The 23303-nt window shown below is 35.6% G+C and overlaps 1 protein-coding gene across 1 annotated transcript in view; it reads left to right on the top strand.

Annotated features, from left to right (window-relative positions):
- The window catches only part of Acsl (Acyl-CoA synthetase long-chain), a 393532-nt gene that overhangs the window by 280177 nt on the left and 90052 nt on the right, over nt 1-23303 (top strand). Inside the window, exon 14 of the mRNA XM_090403141.1 lies at nt 21010-21182. Within this exon, the coding sequence (XP_090259267.1) occupies nt 21010-21182 (173 nt within the window). The remainder of the gene's footprint in view (nt 1-21009; nt 21183-23303) is intronic.

Raw genomic sequence — 23303 nt, forward strand, 5'->3', positions numbered from 1 at the left:
TGGCAGTTCCCTCTATCTGCTTGTAGATTTTGTTGTTCCAAGAGAAATACCCAGAGTTAATGGCAAAGGAAAAGAGAGATAAGGTGTCAATTAAGGGAATATTGGTAAACAAAGAGGAGATATCAAAGCTTACCAATATGTCTGTCTTATTCAAGGTTAAATTTTCTGTGAGGGCTTTAAAGTGGGTCGAATTTTTTATATAGGAAGGGGACCTTCCGGTGAGGGGGATCAGAGAGTTGGCCAGCTGTTTAGATAGTCTATAGCAAGGTGCATTGGTGGCATCTACTATAGGCCTGAGTGGGGAATTGGGTTTGTGGATTTTTGGTAAACCATATATTCGGGGGGGGGGGGGGCGGAAAGGTTAAAAAAAAGTTTTTTCATGACGTCAGGGGGCCAGGAAGATACTTTTTTGAGTAAGATTTTTAGTTTCTTAACTTGTGTTTTTGTGGGGTCGTGTTCTAGCAGGATGTAGGTACTGCAATTGCGAAGGATAATGTTCATTTTACGATTGTATTAAGTGGTATTAAGAACGATTGTGGCATTACTCTTATCCGCTCTGGTGATGACAATACTTTTTTCTTTACGTAGTTTCAGGAGAGCCGTGCGTTGGGCATATGATAAATTACTTTTTGGCGGCAAAGAATGCGCGAGGATGTTGGCTACGTCAAGTCTGATGTTGTTAGCTATCTTCGGCGGTAAGTGACTGATTCCATGTTCGATGTTCACCATTACGTCAAGCACCGGCACTTCCTTCGGAGTGACAGCAAAATTATGGCCGAGGCAAAGGGCGCTGACGGCATCATCGTTGAGCCTTTTGGAAGAGAGGTTTATTACTGTCTGGAGCGGTTGAATTTGTGGTTGTGGTTTGCTTTTCACAAGGTTGCTATATTTCTTGATGTGTTTATTTTTTATTTTTTGGAATGGACCCACAGGAGAAATAACAGAATTCAGAAATATCAAGCATCTAATGAGAGAATGATGAGAATTAGAGGTGATATCCTGGGCTCTAAATGCGACATCTTATTGGATACAGGATGCAATGCCTCTACAATCAGAATGGATTATTTCCTAACCTTGAAGAACAAACTGTGGAAGAGCACTGCCAAGCTGAGACAACCTGTAAGAATTACTTCTCTCTCTCAGACTCAAACTCTGTGGCATATGAAAAGCTTCGAGCAAGAATATACCTACCTGAATTTGGACTGTACGTGTGGCAAGACCTACTTGTTGTCCCCACTACTTCCAATCTAAGTTCTCACATTATCTTAGGAACAAACTTCTTAGCAAGATATCAATTTTCTTGTGACTTTTCTAAGAAGGAAATATTCCTGATGAACAAGAGGAGATATACCAGAAGAAATGAAATTCATGATTGTGATAAGACTAAGTATCAAACAAAACAGTTTAGATTGCCACCTGAATCAGGACCATCTACTAAAGAAAAGTCGGCTGTGAATCAAACATCTAAAAGAGATAGTGATGATAACTCTCATGTGCACATTCAGTCTGACACACCACTTGTCACTGATGAACAACAAGTAGTAGTGACAAAGCCTAAATCAGAAGTTGCCACTAATAGTAAAATAACAGTTGAAGTCAATTTTGGTAAAATGACCAATCTATATAATGGAACAAATCACCAAGTTGTGAAACAACTAAAACTTAATTCTGGTAATAGAAAACGTGAATTTAATTCGGAAGAGAAAATCCCATACTTCAGACATAGAAGACACAAAAAAATTGATAATGATAGTAATGAAAAATTTAATGAGAATGTAAAAGAGAATAAATACATTAAACATAATAAGGAACCAAGTTTCAGTCAAACTAGGTACGACTTGAGGAATCGGAAAGGAAATATGTAATCCAGTCCTTCCGTGGAGCCTAGTATAAAAAAAAAAAAAAATTTCTTATAACAAATTTTTTTTTAAAAGGAAGGGTGAGCCTATGTTAAATTGTGAATGAAACTATGTTGTGTAATTTATTTTTTTTTATTATTCACATTTAACATTGCATATTATGTATTAATCATAATTTGTATGAAGATTATTTATTGTTCCTTAATTAAGGATTACTATTTAAATATTTATTCTAAACTTAACCTACTATTAATTTATTAAATAATAATATGTGTAGAAATTTATGATAACTAAATATATATGTAAAGTAACGAAAAGTGTATTATAAATAATTGTATACGTAATGAAAGAGCGCTGATTAAGTAGCTCAAATATTCTGTTTATTCTTATTTGTGAAATTTTAATGTTATGTAAGAGTAGAGCGTTGTATTACATTAGCGAAATGTTTACGTTCATGCGTTGTCATGGAGACGCATGAAATAAACAAGCACGAGTCGAATACAGCGTGACCTTCGGACTGAAAGGGTTGGAAAAGAAATAAGAGAAGATTATTAATTAGAGAAAAAGAGAGGAAGTTTTTGCGGAGCAGAAAGGAAGGTAGGATACAAGCAAAAGAAGTGGAAGAAAATTATAAGTTCTCTAGGGCAGAAATTCATGAGAATAGTGTTTAGAAGTGAGCCAAAACATAGTGAATCATATACTTAGCTACAAGTGAAGTCAGCTGTGTTGTAAAGGAAGATTAATGCCGTAACCGGATAAATAAAGAACTGGACATTCAATGCAAAATTCTGATTAGTTCCAGTTAGTCTAGGATTACGTCTTAATTCTGTGTTGCCCTGAGAAGAATATAACGAATTTATCTAGTTTCAGAAAAGTAAACAAGGAAAGATATCAGTGCCTTATTGATGTGTTTTTGTTTAGAGTAGTGAAGTGCAATTAACAGTAGTTCAGCTAAAATCGTTGAAGAATTTTATTTAATGTGTTCCGCTAACGTAAATAAGTTAATTCATAAGTGTGCTCGCAATAAATTGATGTATTGAAGATTGTATCTGGTAAGAGTAGTCATACTTGTTTGTTTATTCTAACGTTAACATATCTTCGAAGTTTAAAGTCCGAAATAAGACTGCTTGGAATATTGTCTACCTTGGAATATTAGTGCTTACTGTGAATTTTAAACATTAAATACAGCTGATAGATATTTGGAGACTGTTTAAATAAGAAGTTTCGTTTTACTAACTTGAGTTAAGAAAGCTTGTGTTATTGAAGCAGTGAATTGTCTGTTAAAGTTTAGAACATTGAATTGGAATGAGTGACTTAGCAAGATGTATTAAGTTATTTGTATTGTTTCATTTAAAAGTAGAATTCTTGTATTTGTTATATATCATATATTAAATGTTTTATTTTGTTAATCTAATTATTGTGTGTGCCTGAATTCCTTTTTATTGCACCGTTCATAAATATTCGAATCTTGCGAGAACCCCAAGTAGAGTAGTAAATAATTCGGCCTAACTAATGAGAAGACTGCTAACTTAATTAAGAATTGATCCTACTATTTTATATAGACTAATCTAAAAATAGAGTGGCGCAGTATAATTATAAATTTCTCTACTTTTGGATCGGTGATCAATTTGCGATTAAGTGTTATATTGATAAGAGTGACTTGAACCAAGATGGCGAATTTAGAACATAACATGAAAATAGAACGTCACGACACTAGTGACTAGGACGAAATATAGGAAGTGTTAAATTCTATTTTATTTCGTTTTGAGTGTTGTGAAAAATCTGTTAAGCCTCCAACATGATGTCCTCACAGCACTTAAGCCTCTACACACGTATTTTTCACTGCACTACTTAAAAATCAAATTTTATCTTTGTTAAATTTTTGTTTGCCCGTATCGCCCATGTAGTTACAAGTAGCGAATTTATATTAGGGGAAATACCCTTTAGCACGCATGTATGTCAATTGTTAAAGCATTTATTGTTGAAAATTGTCTTTGTTTTCTGCCAGGAAAGCGCATTAAAAATTATAAGTGTGTTAATCTCTAGCTGAGCACTTTATTTTCTGGCGAGTTACATACATAATTAATATGTAATGCTTTTTTTTATATAAAAAAATTATTTTTATTTTAATGGCCACTAAACTGCAACGAAAGGGGGGGGAATTGAAAAGAAAATTCATTTCTCTCGAAGAAAAAATCAAATTAGATAAAATTAAAATTGGTTAAAAAATGGAGAAAAACCAGGAGTTGTTGCAAGGACTTTGAATTTAGATGAATCAATATGACTTAGCTCAGCATCCACCTCCAATGGATGCCGAGCTAAGTCATATAATGAACGTCGCACACATTTTTGCGATATGGTTGAAAAACGAAATTAGTGAATTAATTGATGGGAAACAGATTTAAATGAGGAGGAACTGGTACAATTAATATATGACGTCGAACCAAATGCCTGTGAAAGTTCTGCCGAAGATTCTGATTATGATGAATCCATTAAAGAATTCAGTTTAAAGAAATTAGCTGAAGGATTGGACTTGGCAAGAAACTTAGGAAGTTATTTTACAGATAATGATCCCTCAATGGAGCACTCCGGAAAATTCACGAGACAATTGGATGTTTGTTTAGCTCTATATTATGAACTTGATAAAAAAAGAAAATTGCAGCATCATGGTAAGCAAGGTCTTATTACTGACTTCTTTAACTAAACCGGCCAAAGTATGCAATGAGAATTATACAAATGATGTCCAAGAGATTTCATGTGGTGATGACATCCGGCCCCTCATAAATAAAGGACATCTACGAAATGTTAATTTTGAAGACAGCGATTAAAATATGCACTTTATTTTATTTTGCCTAAAACTTTTATGCATTATGTGCAATAAAGTTTTCTTACAATTTGTAAATTTTATTATTTTATACTATGTATTTGTTTCATAATTTATATCTTTTCTTAACCTACATGAGTTACCTGAATTAAATAAAAATATATTTTTGTTCAATATGTCATTGTTTATATAATTAAAAAAAAAAAACGATTTCGGAACATAACCCTACTTTTTCTGTGTGATCTGAGTCTCGCATAACACGATTCATATAACACGTCATTTCTTTGGAACCTAAAACCTGCATTATACGAATGTTACCTGTATATGGAAAGGGAATCAGGAGTGGAATTCAAAGATGGTCTTCTTAAAGATGTTTTTCCTAAACCTGCACTATGGTCTAGATGTGTGGATGATATATTTGCAATATGGTATGGTTCTCTATAAGATTTGAAACTGTTTCCAGAAATAAATATGCAACGTCCTAGAATTCAATTTACCTTGGAAGTGGAGAAAGACAAAAAAACAACTAGCCTTTTTAGATATATTAATTCTTCATTAGCTGGATGATAGTTTACAATTTTCAGTTTTTCAAAAAGAAACACATACTGGTTGTTATCTCCATGCTGCTTCTTATCATCATCCCAGTTCAAAAAGTTGGAACCATTAAGACCTTATCATATTGTGCTAATAATATGTTCCACTGAAGATCTTTTACAGCAAGAATTGAATTATATCAGATCTGTCTTTATGAAAACTTATTTTAACAAGTCCTTTATCAAGAAAACTTTTAATGGCTATAGGCTAGATCACTTGAAGATAGCTCCAATTCCACTTGCATATACATATATTAAAGGAATTTCTGAACATATTGCTCAAGTAATATTGCAGTGTTCTTCATACTGTTAGGGAACTAACTTTCCTCCCCAAAAGACAATCTTTCTCCACCATCTTTCTGGGTGTCTATCAGATCCTGTGATTTTTCTTACTTTGGGTAGTCTGGCAGATATGCAGCCATCTGTTGTGAGAAACATAAATTGTATATCCAGTATCGTGAGCCTGGGTAGTCTGTCCTAGCAGAACATGCTATCTCCACTAAACATGGGATTCTTTGGAACTTTCATAAAAATAGATTCCTTAGAGCATTTGTACAAAGAAAGCTGTGAGCCTTTCTACATTGACTGAACTTCAACAGATCTTGATGACCTTCGGTTATTCCCTTTATAGGAAATATGATTATATCAATCTTATGTAAATTTCTGATTATTATCATATGTTAATTTATTTTATTTTATTTTTTTTATTTATTTTAATTAGGAATTTACTATCTGTGACATACTTGTGCTGTAGTTCTTTTAAAATTAATTCTTTTATTGCATTTTATTTTGTGTTTTATTGTTAGCATACTGAAGATGTCTTTGATACTTAAGCAAAAATTTCACACTTATTAAATTTACTTCCACATAAGTTTGAGTTTCTGTCCTTAATTTCTACAAATTTCATCTTTAACCATGTTGCCGTCAATATGGATAAAATACACTTCGCATCCATCATATATTTCAATGTAATACCAACGGTATTACAATTTTAATATGCACTTTACATCCATGGTAACCTGGACGTATATATATGTCTTGGCCGGTTGGGTGGTTAAGCACTGCCCGCAATCATCCATGCTTTGACTTGTCACAATGGTGTCGTTTATGTATACGTTCATTTTGAGGTACACCAATTTTTCAGTTAGAATCAACTCTACTCGCTGATCTTTGGCTTTGCTAAAGATCAGAGAGACGATTTGTCTTCCTTCTCCTTATCCAAAACATGCCGTTTCTGTCGTCACCTTAATGCCACCAATCATTTGATCTTTTTTTGTGTATGTGTTAATTTTCTATACTCTGACTTCACTAATAGGTCATATAATTAGAGATTTTATTGTTCACAACTCCACTTGTCTTTTATTTTCTGATGTGATCCAGCAGGTCGAGGGACAACCAGTTTACATCTCATCAGTATCGACATAAATTGTTCACTTGCCAATGAGAATATCTAGATAACTATTTTCCAATTATTACTGATCTCTTCCTTACTAGGATCCTTCAAAGCATACTGTATGTTGTTGGTTCTCTGGATAGCACAGACCCACAGTCTGCTGTTGAATGTTTTCTGCCATGTTTGACATGCAGCTACATCTAATCTACATCACGTTTGGCATTATAAAAATGCCATACAGCACAAACTTTGCCAATTTATTATTCTTTTTCTGTCTTCTGATCCAAATGTTTGCACTTAGTATATTACAGAAGCAGTCAAAACAATTCTTACTGGCATGGAGAAAATTCACTACGAATATCTGTATTCTACTTTAAATTCTTATCTCTTATCTAATCCAGGTTCTCCAAGAAGTGTAACAAGGCAATTCAAGAGAAGAATCAGACCTTTCTTTCTTTCTTTCTTAATCTTTCCCTCTTTTACGGTGTCGAGGATCTCCATCTCTTATAACTGTAACCATTATACGAGGATAAGGTGGTTAGCCCTATGCCTCTCAGTGTATTCTATGTCTGTAGGAGAGTTATGTTCTCAAGGCCAGTTTGCCTGCTTGTGGGAGAAAAACCTGCAGTCCACGTCCAAGATCAGCTATGTCTGAGAAAGAACCTAAGCTCCTCACGTCAGCGACAGGAATCAAACATTCTTTTCCCAGGCATATGGTTGCGAAGCACATGGCCAATCGGCTAACTGCATGGACATCAGACATTGTAATTAGTTATAATCAAAATATAAATATTATTTTTCATTATCATCAGTTTTCTGGTATGTACACCCAAGGGATGTACAGGATACTATGACAGTGCTTCATTATTACTAATCTGTTAACAGTTTTCCTCCAAATGAGTCTTACTTGTCATTGCTCCAATATTGTCACGTGATATTTTGTTTCTTCTAGAGACAGAATCAGTCCACCTAGAGCCTGGTCATCCTCTGGGTGGGTTCCCCCCCCCCCTGTAATTCTGTTTAAGTGACCAGTACCACCTTAGATTAGCTCTTCTCACACATTCTTGAATGTTAACATTGTCAAGTTCCTTTGTGATATCTTAATTTTTAATGATTCTACCACTGAGACCACACGTTCACTCTCCTGATTTTTCTCAGAACTCATATTTGTAATCTTTAGTCTTTAAGCACTTTGAATTTAACTTAAAACTAGTTTGAACGTTGCTTTGTGTACTGCTAGTTTAGCATTTTGGCTAATATCACTCTCATTCTATAAATTTATTCACTTGGTGCCCAACCATATCATATTTGGTTGGGAACCAGGAGATAATAAAACTGTGCCTAAACAGTTAAAATGGTATACTTGTTCTATAGGTTCTCCATTCAGCATACAGTTGATAATTTCGATATTCCTGGTTGCTTTCTTAGTCTTTTTGTTGCCGATTTTCATAGCAAATTTATTACAGCAGTTACTCAATTTAGTTTAGAGAATCTTGCAGACTAGCACTGGATTTGTTTGGAGTACATCATCTGCATAAAGCAAAGAGTTTGATATTATAGTTTTAATATATCAGGCTTTGTCACATTTCTTTCAAAATGTGATCCACTTGATGAATTTTCCTGTATTTTACAGTGAGTCTGTTGCTGTGGTATGACAGAGTTTAGCTCAGAAGGAGGGTCATAGTAGCAAATGAATCAGTGCATAGGTTATGCAAGAAAATTGATGTGGAATTTTTGGATGTGTGGAGTGAGTTTGATGGACAAAAAGGACTTGTACAAGAAAGATGGTTTGCATCAGAATAGATCTGGTGTTCAGAGTCGGGGAAAAAGTGTTGTTGAACGAAGTGAATGTGACTGAACACCTCTGCTCCCCCACTTGAATGAAGTGGGGGAGCAGAGCTGTTCAGCAGGTACACAGATTCCAGTGAGGCAGTAGAGTCTAAGAATGTATATAAAATGCCTAAGTTATTACTGCTGATAAAAACTAGAATGGGATAGTTAGTATAAAGCATCAGAATAGCAGTGGGCCTAAGGGATTTTTGTGGAACATTTGGAACAAGGGGAAGGAGTTATTGGCATTGGTTAGTTCGTCCTTGCCAGAGGTTACTGGCATTGGTGTGACATGACTGACAGAAGATGATATAGTTAGTGGGATAGAATGTGAAGGATATAGTGTGTTCAGAGAGGATAGAGAGAAAAGAATGGGAGAAAGAGTATTATTGATGAGTGGAAAGAGGGGGGGGGGAATAGTTCCATTGCATAAAGGAGGCTGGCTCCAAATCTTCTTCTTCTGCAGCTTTTCCCACTTAAGTGGGGTCGCTGTTTGTAGTGAGTCTCTTCCACAATTTCCTGTCTTGGGCTGTAGCCACATCCAAGTTCTTCATCCTCAAATCCTCCTCCACCATCTCCCTCCATCTCTTCTTTGGCTGCCTGTGCTTCCTCCTCCTCTGCACATCTATCTGCATGACCTTTCTTCCCACATACTCTTCCTCGTCACATGACCAAACCATTTCAACCTTGCCTCCAGTATCTTTGCTCCTAAGTTCATAACTTTCACTGTACCCCTTACATAGTCATTTCTCAGACGATCCTTTTTGGTCACACTGCACATCCACCTAAGCATTCTCATCTCTGCTACCTTCATCCTGCTGATGTTATTTTTCCTCAGGGCCACAGTTTCCATAGCATGCGTCATAGCTGGTCTCACTGCTGTCCTGTAGATTTTGCCTTTTAGATTGATCGGCACCCTCTTATTGCATAGCACTCCAGCCATCTCTCTCTCTCTCTCTCTCCAGTTATCCATCCTGCATCCCACTTCCTTCTCAGCCTCACCATCGTCTTTCATTGTTGAACCCAAGTATCTAAAGTCACTGACCTTCCTGATGACATTTCCTTCCAGCTCGAGATCTGTCTCCCGGCTGCCATCCACTTTGCAACACATATACTCTGTCTTACCTCTGCTCAGTCTCATACCTCTCTCTCCCAGTACTTTCCTCCAACTTTCCAGTTTAGCTGCCACTTCTCTTGATTCTGCACACAGCACGATGTCATCTGCATACAACATAGTCCGAGGTGTCTTCTCTCACCTCCTCCGTGACCACCTCCATTACAATAATAAACAGGAACAGACTTAATGCTGACCCTTGATGCAAGCCAACTGTCACTGGAAAACTTTGTCTCTTCCAGGCAGGTTCGAACTCTTGTCTTTACATTTCTGTACATTTCTTGCACCAACCTGGCATATTTCTCCAGTACCTTCTTCTCCCTCAGACACCTCTAGACTTCTTGCCTTGTCACTCTATCATATGCTTTCTCCAGATCAATAAATATCAGATGTAGCTCCCGTTGCTTCTCTCGAAACTTTTCCATCATCTGTCATAACCCAAAGATAGCATCTGTTGTCGATTGACCAGGCATGAAGCCAAATTGCTCCTTTGCAATCTCCACCTCCTTCCTCAGTCTTCCTTCAAGAACCTCTCTAGGATTTTCATTGTGTGGGACATCAACTTTATTCCTCTGTAATTCTTAGTCTTGTGCATCCCCTTTAATTTTGTAGATTGGGACAAGAGTACTTTCCCTCCATTCCTCAGGTATATTTTCCTGCTGACAAACTTTTATTAACAGGTCCCACAGCAGGTCAATTCCCTCTTCCCCCAGTATCTTCCATGACTCCACTGGGATCCTGTCAGGGGCTCACTGATTTTCCATTCTCATCCTCTTTATGGCCTCCTTCACTTCCACTCTACTAATGTTCTGCACCATCCCCTCATAAGGCTCCCCATCTTCTCTGTGAGTCCTTGCATATTCTTCATTCAAATGTCTTTCAAAGTATATTCTCTATCTGTTTCTTATATCCATGAAATAGTTCCATTGCATAAAGGAGGCTCCAAGATTAATGTAACAAATTACCAGCTGATCAGCATATCAGGAGTTGTTGTCAAGGTACTAGAGAAGTTGGACAAGAGCAAAATACAGGAATGGATAGACAGAAATGGAATACTGGGGGGAGCAATTTTTTGTGAAGGGTAGGCCATGCCTCAGTAACTTGCTCAAGATTTATAATCCAGTGACAGCCGAGTTGGATAAAGGCAATGGATTTTAAATGATACTGCTGGACTTTGCAAAAGCTTTTGACATGATACTGCATGGAACTCTAATCACTAATTTGCAGCGCATGGGAATGGATATAAAGTTGATGAAATGGATAAGAAGGTTGTTTGTGGAGAGATATTAGAGAGTAGTTTATTCTGGAGTAGAGTCCAGTAGAAGGTCTGTGACCAATGGCTCTGTTCTTGGTTACTACTATTTAATGCATTCATTAACAATATTGGAAAGAATCTGAGAGGAACTATTTAGTTGTTTTTCTGATAATACAAAATTGGGTAGAAAAATAGTTAATACAGATGTTAAAATTTTGCAGCATGATTTGGATAGACTGGCAGTCTGAACAAATGAGAATTGATGTTTGTTCAACGTGGCAAAGTGTAAGGCTATGCATTTTAGGGAGAAAAGATTACCATCTTTTTATATTGATGGAACTGTACTCCATGTAATTGATGATGCCAGGGATTTGAGAGTGTTAGTGGATAGGGAATTAAAGTTTAGAGGTCATATTGTAAAATTGGCTAAAGCATCTCATCTGATTACTTGGTTACTGAAGAATAGCCTGACAAAGAGGCCTTGGTAAGACCCCATTTTGACTACTACACACCTGGATTTCTTGGGGATGAGGAAGAGGTGGAGGAGATGCAGCGGTGAGTGACCAAGATGGTATCAGGTCAATGCAATGAATCTTATGAGGACAAGTTGAAGATTTGTGGGTCAAAGAAATTGTTTGACACTCAGAAAAGGAGTGATAACTTTACAACATGCAAATTGCTGAAGGGTTTTTATAAGATTAATACAAAGGAAATTTTTAAGAACAAGACTGGTTGTGGATGTAGTAATTACTCCAAACATCTAGAATATCTTTATTTTCAGTTTCTTACCTATCTTTATCATCTCTTATTCCTTTTATTGCAGTTTCCTTCCATTTCTAGAACGCAAAAAGTACTGTAAAAAGAATCAAATTTACTTTATATTATTTTATTTTATTTAAAATAGGGGCCATCCTCGGAAACTGGGCAAGAGTGTAGTTAGCAGGTGTGTCAGGACTAGATTTTTGTTGTATGGTGCTTTTCTTGACCTCGACAAGTCTAACAGCTCCATGGAGTAGCCCATAATATTAATATTTACTTCAATTCTAATTGCTTAAAACGTAAATATACAACTGTATTCATCATCATTGGCTTGACAGCCCTACTTGGGCCCTGGCCTTCTTCATACAACTGTATTGCTCCATATAGTGTTTCATTTACCTTATATAATTGTAGTATTTTGAAAAGTTTTTCTCCTGTCACCTTGTCATATGTATTTTCCATTTCTACAAAATTAAGTGAAAATGTAACATTGGCAACTTCTATTTGGCCCGAAACCTAGCTTGTTTTTAAGTTTCGTTCCACAGTTTGCCTTAGCTTTTCAAATATGCTTACATAAATGATATTGTGAGAATGCTTAGCAGAGAAGTTGAAAGTTTTTTTACTTGGTTATACTATAAATTAAAGATGCCAAGAAATTATATTCTTGGTTTAAACATCCTTTATCCAAATGTAAGCAAACAGAGTTTGCACGTGAAGTAACTTCATGACTGGGCAACTCGTATATAGAGTAATGACTTTACATCACTTGCCTTAGTATCCCACAATGCAGAGCACATATCTTTACGGACATGTATAATGCCATGCATTATGGGAAAGGTCACTATCAAGACCGGTATCGACCTTTATTGATATCTCATTAGTGGCAGCCAGACCCAAAAGTGATATCAAGGTTGAAGTAATGCAGAAGTCATACTTAGCTGCTTTCCATATTTCAGGTTTTTGAAATATGGTGATGTGTACTTCTCTTTCAACTACTGTTGTCACAGCTTGTTTCATTTAAGTCTTTCAAAGCAATTGCTTCAAACATCTAGAATATTTTGAGTTTTTTGTCATCTTTATCATCTTTCATTCCTTTTATATTACTTTCTCTCCATTTCTAGAAAGGAAAAAGTTAAAAAGAATCAAAATTTATTTTATATGAAAGGTAAAATAGTTGTACACAACCAAAACTGATTTTGAAAGTCGAAAAAAAACAAGAACAGAAAGTCCAAATGATAACCATGATTTCTGGGCTTGAGCTTATTGGTCATAATGTTTATCCAATTGTACCACACTTAGTTTTGTTGCATTGTTATTTATGGAAGAAGGGACGTTAAAAAAAAAAAAAAAAAGAATCTACTGACTTTTTTTTCGGTTCTTAAAACAAAACTGAAGCAGTTGATCTAAATGACCTTCAACCATTCCAAACATGCAATATTCAATGCAGTGCCTTTTGATAATCATCATTAGCTGATATGTACCCTTAATTCAAGCTATTGTGACAGCACTACGTTATCAAGTTTACATTATTGTTAATTTTCTATCAGCAATTTTCCTCCAAATTAGTCTATTATTGGCAGCACCCCAATATTGTCAAATCTAACATTTCCTTCTTCTAAGACACTTCTTTGACTGAATTAGTCCACCTAGACCTTGGTCTTCCTCCGCGTCTCTTTCCTGTCATCTTGGCATCAGACATCTGTTTTATTTGCCTTTCCTCTCTCATTCTTTTTAATTGGCCAATACCACCTTAGTAAGCTCTGCTGATACAGTCTTGAGTGCTAACAATGTCAAGCTCCTTTTTTAATATGATTCTGCCATTGATGCCATCTGTTCACTCCTAATTTTTTCTCGTAACTCTCAGATATGTGGTCTCCAGTCTTTGAAGTGATTTCTTTCTAATCCTATTCTCAGATCCATAACTTCAAACTAGTTTTAAAACTTGTGGACAGACTTATGTGTTCGTCGAACATGTTGTTTATTATTTTAATGGTATATAATAGAACACAGAAACTAAGTAAATAATTGATTTATTAACTTATTGCTGATATTTTGCTGGTGTTATAACCAGCATCTTCAGAGCACAAAAACAGTGTTTGTCACAATACGCGAGACTATTAACTTATTGCTGATATTTCGCTGGTGTTATAACCAGCATCTTCAGAGCACAAAAACAGTGTTTGTCACAATACGCGAGACTATAACAACATGGTGTACTTAAACAAAATTGTAGCAGCAACACAAAGACTTGAGTCCCGATTTTGGCGCCCTCTATCTGAAAAAAAAAAAAAAAAAAAAAAAAACAGAGCTATCACATATTACTAGAGTCCTAGAAAAGTGCTAGTTTTTCTTAATATGACTGTCTCCCAGATCTTCGGCAAGTTAATACAGCCATATCTGTTGAGATTTGGAGTGTGTTTTAGTCACCGCTTCTGTCACCTCTAAGAACAATCTCTCTGATTTATACGGGTTTCTGTGTAGTGCTTTTGTGTTTTTCCAGTTGATCCTGTGTGCAGGGGTATCCAGAGCATGGTCTGCTAGGCCCGACTTCCCATAATGATAATTCCGGACGTATCTTTTATGTTCGTTGATGCGGATGTTCACAGTTCTTCCTGTTTGACCGTAGTAGGCTTGATTACATGAGCAGGGTACTTGGTAGACTCCTGGATGTGATAAAGGAGGAATGCTGTCCTTGGGTGAGCGGATGAGGGTAGCTAATTTGCTACATGGTCTGAATATAGTGCGTAGTTTATGTTTATTGAGAATTCTTGAGATCTTTTCGGATGTGCCTTTAATGTAAGGGATGGTAACTGTTTTGTTGTAGTTCTCTGTGGTGGATGGTGGGAGGGGTTTCTTAAGAGTGTTTAGTATTTTGTTTATTTTATGTGGATTGTAGCTGTTGGCCAAGAAGGTGTGGCATAAGTGAGTCAGTTCAGCAGTAAGAGCCTTGTCATTGGAACAGATTGCTCTCGCTCTATGGGTTAGCGTTTTTAATATGCCATATTGTTGAGAAGGATGATGGTGTGATTGTTTGTGTAAGTATCTACCTGTATGTGTGGGTTTTCTAAAAACTGAAAATGATAATGAACCATCTGGAAGACGTGTGATAAGTGTATCCAGGAAGGGCACACAGTTGTTGGCTTCCAGTTCCATAGTAAAGTGGATTTTTGGATGTTGGCTATTTAAATATGCTAAGAATGTTTTCAATGTCTCTGGGCCATGTGGCCAAATAGCAAGCACATCGTCAACATAGCGTAGCCAAAGTGTTGGTTTGAGAGTGGCTGTATTGATTGCTTGTTTTTCCAGGTGTTCTATGTAAAAGTTGGCTAGGGGGGGAAAAGGGGGAGCCCATGGCTGTCCCATCTATTTGTTTGTATATTTTCCCTTTCTATGTGAAATGTCCTGCATGTATTGTGAATTTGAATAGTTCAAATATATCAGGGGGGAAGTGTGACTTCAGTAGATTGAGGTTTCTATTAGTGGTACATTTGTGAATAGTGAAGTGATGTCAAAGCTTACTATTAAGTCTGAGCTTTTTAGGGTAAGGTGTTGTAAGATGCTTTTTAGATGTGCTGAATTTTTGACAAAGGAGGGAGAATTGTTTGTGAGAGTGGCTAGTAGCTTTGCTAAATGTCTAGCCAGTTTGTATGTGGGACTATTTATACCGTCCACAATTGGGCGAGGGGTGTGCCTTGCTTGTGAATTTTTGGTGCTCCATAGATCCTTGGTGTTTTAACATGGAAGGGCTTGAGTTTGTTAACTATATTCTGATGGGTAATTTAAGCTGAGGTCAGGTATTGATCTAGAGTGGAGGGATGCTGGTTATAACACCAGCGAAATATCAGCAATAAGTTAATAAATCAATTATTTACTTAGTTTCTGTGTTCTATTATATACCGTTAAAATAATAAACAACATAGTTTTAAAACTGGTTCTTGTATACTGCTAGTCTGGTGTTTTGGCTAATTTCTCTCTTATTCCATATAAATTTATTCCACTGTCTCTTCACCATACCAGTTTTGCTTATTCTACTGTTTATTTCCAAATTTAATTTGCCATCTAAAATAAAATCTATGCCTGAATAGTTGAAATATTTGACTTTTTTTTTTTATAGGTTCTTCATTGAGAATGCAGCTGAAGATTTTTATGATCCAGCAATTTGCATGGTGTTGGCCTTTTTTATTGCTATTTTCATGCTGAATTTGCTGAAGCTGTAATTTAATTTAGTTAAAGAATCCTGGAGACTTGTACTGCATGTATATGGGACTATGTAACCTGCATAAAGCTAAATTTGATATATCCGATTCTAATATGAGGTTTCATACCAATTTCTTTAATAATGCAATCCATACAGATGATGGATAAGAGTAGAAGTAATGTGCATCCTTCTCTTACCCCTGTTTTTACCTCAAGCAATTTTCCTGTATTCCCTTCAGCAGGGGCGAATGCTGGTCTTGAAATTTTATCTTGCCCTTGTTATCATTCAGGAAGTGAGAGGTGTGATTGAAGAATAAGGAATTACTGAGTCAGTAATTCATTATTCTGCTAATCAGACTTCAATCACACCTCTCACTTTCTGAACGATAACAAGAGCAAGCATGAATTTCAAGACCAGCATTCACCCCTGCCCTTCAGTTATAACTGCTAATTTGCAACTTAAATATAGACTATGTATTGCTTTCTATAATGTTCCATTGATTCCATATAATTGTAGTGTTTTGTAAGCTTTTCTGTAGGCACCTTGTCATATTCCTTTTCCATATTTACAAAACTCAAGGACAGATTTTTGTCATGTTCCCATGATTTCTCAACTCTTTATTGTAAAGTGAAAATCTGATCTTAAATCTCTATTTTCCCGAACTTGTTCTTTTCAAGTTTTTCTCAGTCTCTTTTCAAGAAGGCTTGCATAAATCTTACCTGAAATATTTAGTAGAGTCCTCTATAATTCTTGCATTCAGCTGTATTCTCTTTTTTCTAGATAAACTGTGAGAGCTCTGTTCCAATCATCTGGAATTTGATCTTCTGACTAGACTCTCTGAATTATGCAGTGTAGCCAATACAAAACTGTTATATCTCCATATTTAAGCATTTCTGGCTGAATATCATCCGCTCCAGCTGTCTTTCCACATTTCAAGTTTTAGATGTCATTTTCTACATGAAGGATTGATATGTATTTCTGTTTGCATTCCTCTCAAACGTTTTCTACTACTTTGTTACTGCTTGTTTTGGTTGTCTTTCCTAGTAATTACTCTGGACATCCAGGATATTCTTATCTTCAGTTTTCATATCACCTTTATCATCTTTGATTCCTTTTTATAGTATTCTTCCTTTTTCAATGGTATCCAGAACATTTTGCCACATTTCTGATATTTACTTTCTATATTTTTACCAAAGTCTTCCTATAACTTTTGTTAAGCTACTTTTACACATAATTCTCTTACATTTTTCTCTGTTCTTTTAAGGCATCTACTGATTTATTTGCTAGGGACTTTTAGTGTGCTTTCATCTTTAACATCTTTTGTCCATCTTGGTGTTTTCTCAGGTTTTCTGCTTTTTATTTCTCAAAAAGTGATTGGAATAAACTTGTCCAAAACAGATACCAAAAATCCTTGTTTTGATGGTATTTTTCATTTATCTGAAAGTTTGTAATCCAGAGTTGATTCTTTTAATTCTCTCCTTTTTCTAGTATCTGTCTTGGAGAGAATGGCAAATCTTTACCATAAAATTATTGTTCAATTTTTCATTTTCATAAAATAATGGAGAAAATTATTATCAACTATTATATCTGATAACCTCTCAACTAATGACCAGTCCCCTTTGTAGATTCTGCTATTGTTGATCACTAAGGGATGTTGCATTTGTTACCGACGTTTGAACAAATACCATGAGAATGCTATCCATAGCTTTGCTCATTATAACAGTGATTTTGTCATTGCACACTACCTAAATCACCTACACTTCCAGAATATCAGCTTCTAAAACCTCGAATTCTTATCTCCAATCCAATCTCTTCGGTTCAATTTTGTATTAGAGGAGATTATGTAAAGGTTTTTTTTTTTTTTTTGAGATACTCTACTTTGTAAGTGTTGAGCTACAGCTACTAGGAAATTTAGTTATTTTCTTCATACTTCAATAATATGTGTAGTATTGGAGTGTCTCACCATCAACAAACTAAGAATATTCTCTCTGTGTTGAAGGATTAAGCAAAAGACCAAGGATTGGGATCATCTCAATATTAAAGAAGATAAACTACAACGGTTTTTTAAAGATGTAGGATTAAGCTGATGGCCAAAGTTCCTTCATGTAAAAACTTATAATAAAATAATTGAAAGAATCATTACTCAGAGAGACAGACTACAGCATGCTTATGAAATTATCCTGTTTGAACACAAAGTTTTCAGAAGATGGATGCCATGTTTATCCTCAGATGTACAATCTTTTGGATACTTGAATAATAGAGGATTAGCAACATTTAAGGAAATTTATTCGCTTCGTTTTAGAAGATGGATCCAAAAAAGCCACAGATTTTCCCAATTCATTAGCTTTTTTGGTAAATGTTGCTGCTTTTACCAGCTGAGTTATGAGTCCTGCATTTGAATCTTGCATAAATGTTCATAAAGTCTGCTCTGGGTGAACTTTGTAGTTCCTGGAGTAAACATTTCGTTTTCAGGATATTACAAAAATCATCTACTTATACAGTTGTCATGACATTCCAGAGTAGATACGAGGGTGGTCTGAAAAGTTCTCAGCCTCGACCATAGATGGCAACACTATTCGCAAGATTGTTTTTTTTCTAAGTTGGTACATCTGTCATAACCATCCCAGTGAAATTGCAAGTCATTCTATCAGATAGTTTGTTTTATACAGCTGTCTGAAGCAAAAGTGTTGTCTGCAAACTACCTAAAAATCTCTTGAAATTGATAAAATTGAGTGTCGTGTGGTTATAAAATTCTTTGTAAAAGAAAGTTTAATGGCAAAAGAAATTCGTTTGAAGTCCAAAGAAGTTTATGGCCACTCTTCTCCTTTGTTTTCGACAATTAAGAAATGGGCTGCTGAGTTTAAACATGGCCATTCCAACCTTGAAGATGATCCACGTGAAGGACATTCAAAAAGCGTAACAACACCAGAAATCGTTGATCAAGTGCGCGATATGGTATTGGATGACTGGAGAGTCAAAGTACATGAAATTGCTAAGGCTATAGGCATTTCAAAAGAATGTTTAGGATATATTTTGCATAAAGAATTGCAAATGAAAGTTTTGTGAAAGATGGATGCTGTGCTTGCTCACAGCAGATCAAAAATGCACTCACATGAAGATCTCTGAACAGTGGTTGGAGCATTTTAACAAAAATAAAACTCATTTTGTGCATTGATTTATTATTATGAATGAGACTTGAATTCACCATTACACATGCCACCAGTCAAAACACTGGACAGAAGCTGGTTGTTCAGTACCAAAGAAGACAAAGTTGGTTTCATCAGCAGGAAAGGTCATGGCATCAGTGTTTTGGGATGCTAAAGGCATTTTGTTTATTAATTATCTTGAAGAGGATAAAACAATAACTGAGGAATCTTATTCCGATCTTTTAACCATACTAGAAAAAATTAGTGAGAAAAGACCTGGTTTGCTGAAGAAATCATCTTTCATCAGAAGAGTGCACCTGTGCCCACAGAGGTGTTTTGGCAAGAGGAAAATTAAGAGATTTGCACTATGAATTGTTGGAACACCCACCCTATTCCCCAGATTTGGCTCCTTCTGACTTCTATTTCTTCCCAAAACTAAAACTCTTCCTCGCTGGTCAGCGATTTTCGTCGAATCAAGAGGTGATTGCAGCTGTAGAGGGATATTTTGCTGATCTTACTGAGAACAACTACAGGGATGGGATAATGGCACTGGAGCATCGTTAGAATAAATGTATTAGTCTTAAGGAAGATTATGTTGAAAAATAATTTTGAAATTATAAATTTGTTTTTTCATTGTTAAGCCGAGAATTTTGCAGACCATCCTCGTATTTTTAAAAGAAAAGCAGAGTAGGTTTTATCATAGATTTCGAGGGAGCCATTGAATCTCCCTTTCAATAAAACCTTGGTTGTTCATCTTAAAATAGCTGTTTAACAGGTTCGCTGCCACGCTACTTCGGCATAGTTTGTTCCCGTACGCCAAGTAATTTCACTTCTTCAAGGTCAGTACGGTAATCTTGTTGCCGGTGGTAATCGACATAAGAGTATACTCGTAGTTGGCTTGTGTGGAGCATATTCCATCTATGAGTATACATAATTTTGCTGCTAGTTCCACAAGCCAAGCATTTTCACTTCTTCAAGGTCAGTACAGGTAACCTCATTGTTGGCGGTAAGCGTCATACAAGTATACTCGTAGCTGGCTTGTGTAGCTCATATACCAACTACGAGTATACTTGTAGTTGGCAGCGAACGTGTTAACTGTTAAGTCCTCTTCCCCCCCCCCTTCCCAAAAAAAAAAAATGCACACCAAACTAGCATAATAGATGAAATGGGAAACACATAGAAACTTATTGTAACAATAAAGATATAAATTTAAAAGCCGATATGGATAACTGCACAGTCTTCTTAAGTATTCTGCAATTGAACAGGTTCTTCTCTTAGTAGCAGAAACTTTTCTTCCATTCTCTTCTGTTCTGAGCCTTTTCTTTCAAGGTTGTGTACCTATCTCCATTCAGCATGTCATCTAGCATTGTTTTCTTTACTCTCTCTCTGGGTCTTTTTCCATCTATTTTTCCTTCGATAGCATCTCTGATGATTCCATTTTCTCTCAGAATATGTCCGATCCAATTTCCCTTTCTTCTTCTACTCGTTTTCAGACCTCTTCACTAGTTATTTTATCTGTCCATTTGATTTTTTCCATCCTTCTCAAAATCCACATCTCAGAGCTTTCCAAAAATCTTAATTTCTTTAATAAATTTAGTTTAATCCTTTATCCAAGTGTAAGCAAACAAAGTTTGCACCTGAAGTATCTTCAGGACTGAGGCAACTTGTAAAGGTGCACCAAGCTCTCATCACTCATCTTAGTATCTGAGATACTATGATAAGGAGTGATGAGAGCTTGGTCCACCTTTACCACGAGTTGCCTTAATCCTGAAGATACTTCAGGTGCAAACTTTGTTTGCTTACACTTGGATAAAGGATTAAACTAAATTTATTATAGTCTAACCAAGTGGGAAAAAACTTCCAACATCTTAATTTTTTCTTTCTTCAATGTCCAAGTTTCAGCTGCATAGAGGGCAACACTCTACACATAACATTTTATTAGTTCTTTTTTTTAGGTTTCTTTCATTTTACTTCTGAAGTAGTTAATAGTTTTAGTTATCAGTGATAACTAAAAAAAATTTTTTTTTTCTTTCAAAAGGCTAGTGTTTCGGAAAGTAAGAAATTTGCTGGGAGGAAGAATTAGAGGGATGGCTTCTGGGGGTGCTCCTCTTTCTCCTGATACCCATGATTTTATTCGGGCATGCTTATCTGAAATCATGCTCCAAGGATATGGTCTCACGGAAACTGCTGCTGGTGCTACAGTAATGAATAGTATGTATATTAGGATAGTTGCTTTTGTTGCTTTTCTTAAAGTTTATGTAAACTTCACACTGATATAATCATTGTTAAATGAATAACATTAATAATCTTATTGGTTTGCAATCACTATACTGCTAACTTTTAATAGCATGGAAATTAAATATCCTAAATTTGTAAATACTCTGCAAAAGTGGTAATTACTTTGATTATATTGAACTTCAGTGTAAAGCAGAAATGATAATCTTGAAGTTCTGACATTTATTTATTCTGAAAGTTGTTTACTCACTTTAAGAGATGGAAATTTTTCAAAACACTTTCTCATAGTTGGTTGTAATTAAATAAGTTGTGAAAGACTGTTATTCATTTTTTTTTTAATAATGAAACCTGTGGTGCAATCATAATTAAAAGAAACACACATATTAACCACAGTGAAAATTATTTAATTGTAAATATTTCATCCTAAGTATCTTAGGACATCATCAGTACAGTAGTTTCAAACAATAATAGGAATAACATAAAGTTAGGGCGCATGATTACAATAGAATCTCATTAAACGTGCGTAAACGTGTTACAAAAAAAAAAAAAAATTATTTAACACAATTTTGTATGACAATTTCCCATACTTTAGGAATAGTAAGAACGTCGTTGCGGTTTAAGTTTGGTCTGTGTAGTAGGGCTTCAGAACTTTCTTTGTATAAACGTTCATGTTTATATAAAGATCTATGTAAAAGTTTAGACTTTTCCCAATGGATCCAATGGTTTGGATTTTCAATTCGTGTTGAGAGAGGCCAGATTTTTGCGGTTTAAAGAGACAAATGTGGTCTTGATGTTCTGAGATCTGTTTCTGAACAGACCTACCTGCCTGTCCAAAGTAAGACAATTTGCATGAGCATGGAATTTCATAAATGCCAGGCAACATCAAAGGTGAGAGTTTGTCCTTAGAAGGTAACAAGTTGTAAATTTGGTTGATACGTTTGTAAGAAGTGGCAAAATTGTATTTCTTCATAATTTTAGAAAGACGTTTGGAGATGCCTTTGATGTAAGGTATGGGAATCCTATGGACTTCTTCCTGTCTGGTTTTTCTGGTTTGATGTGTGGAGAAGTGACTGATGATTTTTTGAGTTGTTTTCGGATTATATCCATTTAGGATGGCTGTATTTTTGATTACTTCTAATTCCTGGTTTAAAGATTCTTCAGAGGATCAGAATTTGTGTGCTCTGGAAACTAGTGATTTAATAATGCCAGATTTTTGAGATGGATGATGAGCGGAAAAATTGTGAATGTAGCGACCTGAGGATGTAGACTTGAGAAAGACAGACGTGGCGATGGAACCGTCTTCTTTTCTTTGGATGTGTAAATCCAAAAAGGAGATACCCTGTGGAGATTCTTTTTCTAACGTAAAGTTGATGCGATGATGAAGAAGGTTAATTTTATCTAGAAACAGTTGTAATTCATGCTCGGGATGATTCCAGACTGCAAATACATCTTTGACATATCTTAACCAAATTTTTGGTTTGGGTTCAAAAGTGAGTATTTTTCTTCAAAGTGTTCTAGAAACAAGTTTCTAGGTTTGGTGATAAAGGAGATCCCATTGCTGTTCCTTCTTCTTGCTTGTAAATTTGACCTTTCCAGGTGAAGTAACCTGATGCAATAACAAACTTGAACAATTCAGCTATATCAGACGGAAATTTTTGAGTTAGTAATTCTATTGTTTCTTTATGGGGAATTTATAGGTTTCTTTCTTTATAGGTTTCATTATTTAAAAAAGTTTTATTCCTTCACGGGGGAAATGACAGCGCAGAAGACAAACTTACTAGGAAAACTGCAATTATGACAGGGTAAGCTACGAGCTAGAATCTCTTTTTTAAAAAAGTGCAGACGCGATGATCTTATTCCAACCTTTGCAAAACTGAAGGAAGCCATCAAATCTCCAGGTGCCCATAAAATCTATCAAAAAGCAAGTCATTCCTTACTGCTCAATCAGTTACGAGTTTCTAAGCATGAATTTGCAACAAATAATTTAAATATTACAGAACTAGAAACAGACTTGTCAAATACTTTAAATCAAGAATTGCTACAATTAATTCTGTCTCAAAGAATTCAGGAAAAAAAGCTTTTGATAAAAGCAGTAGT

Source organism: Typopeltis vanoorti, chromosome 13 (assembly GCF_054136105.1).
Source record: "Typopeltis vanoorti isolate ZY-2024b chromosome 13, IOZ_Tvanoo_1.0, whole genome shotgun sequence".
In the NCBI taxonomy this organism is placed as follows: Eukaryota; Metazoa; Arthropoda; class Arachnida; order Uropygi; family Thelyphonidae; genus Typopeltis; species Typopeltis vanoorti.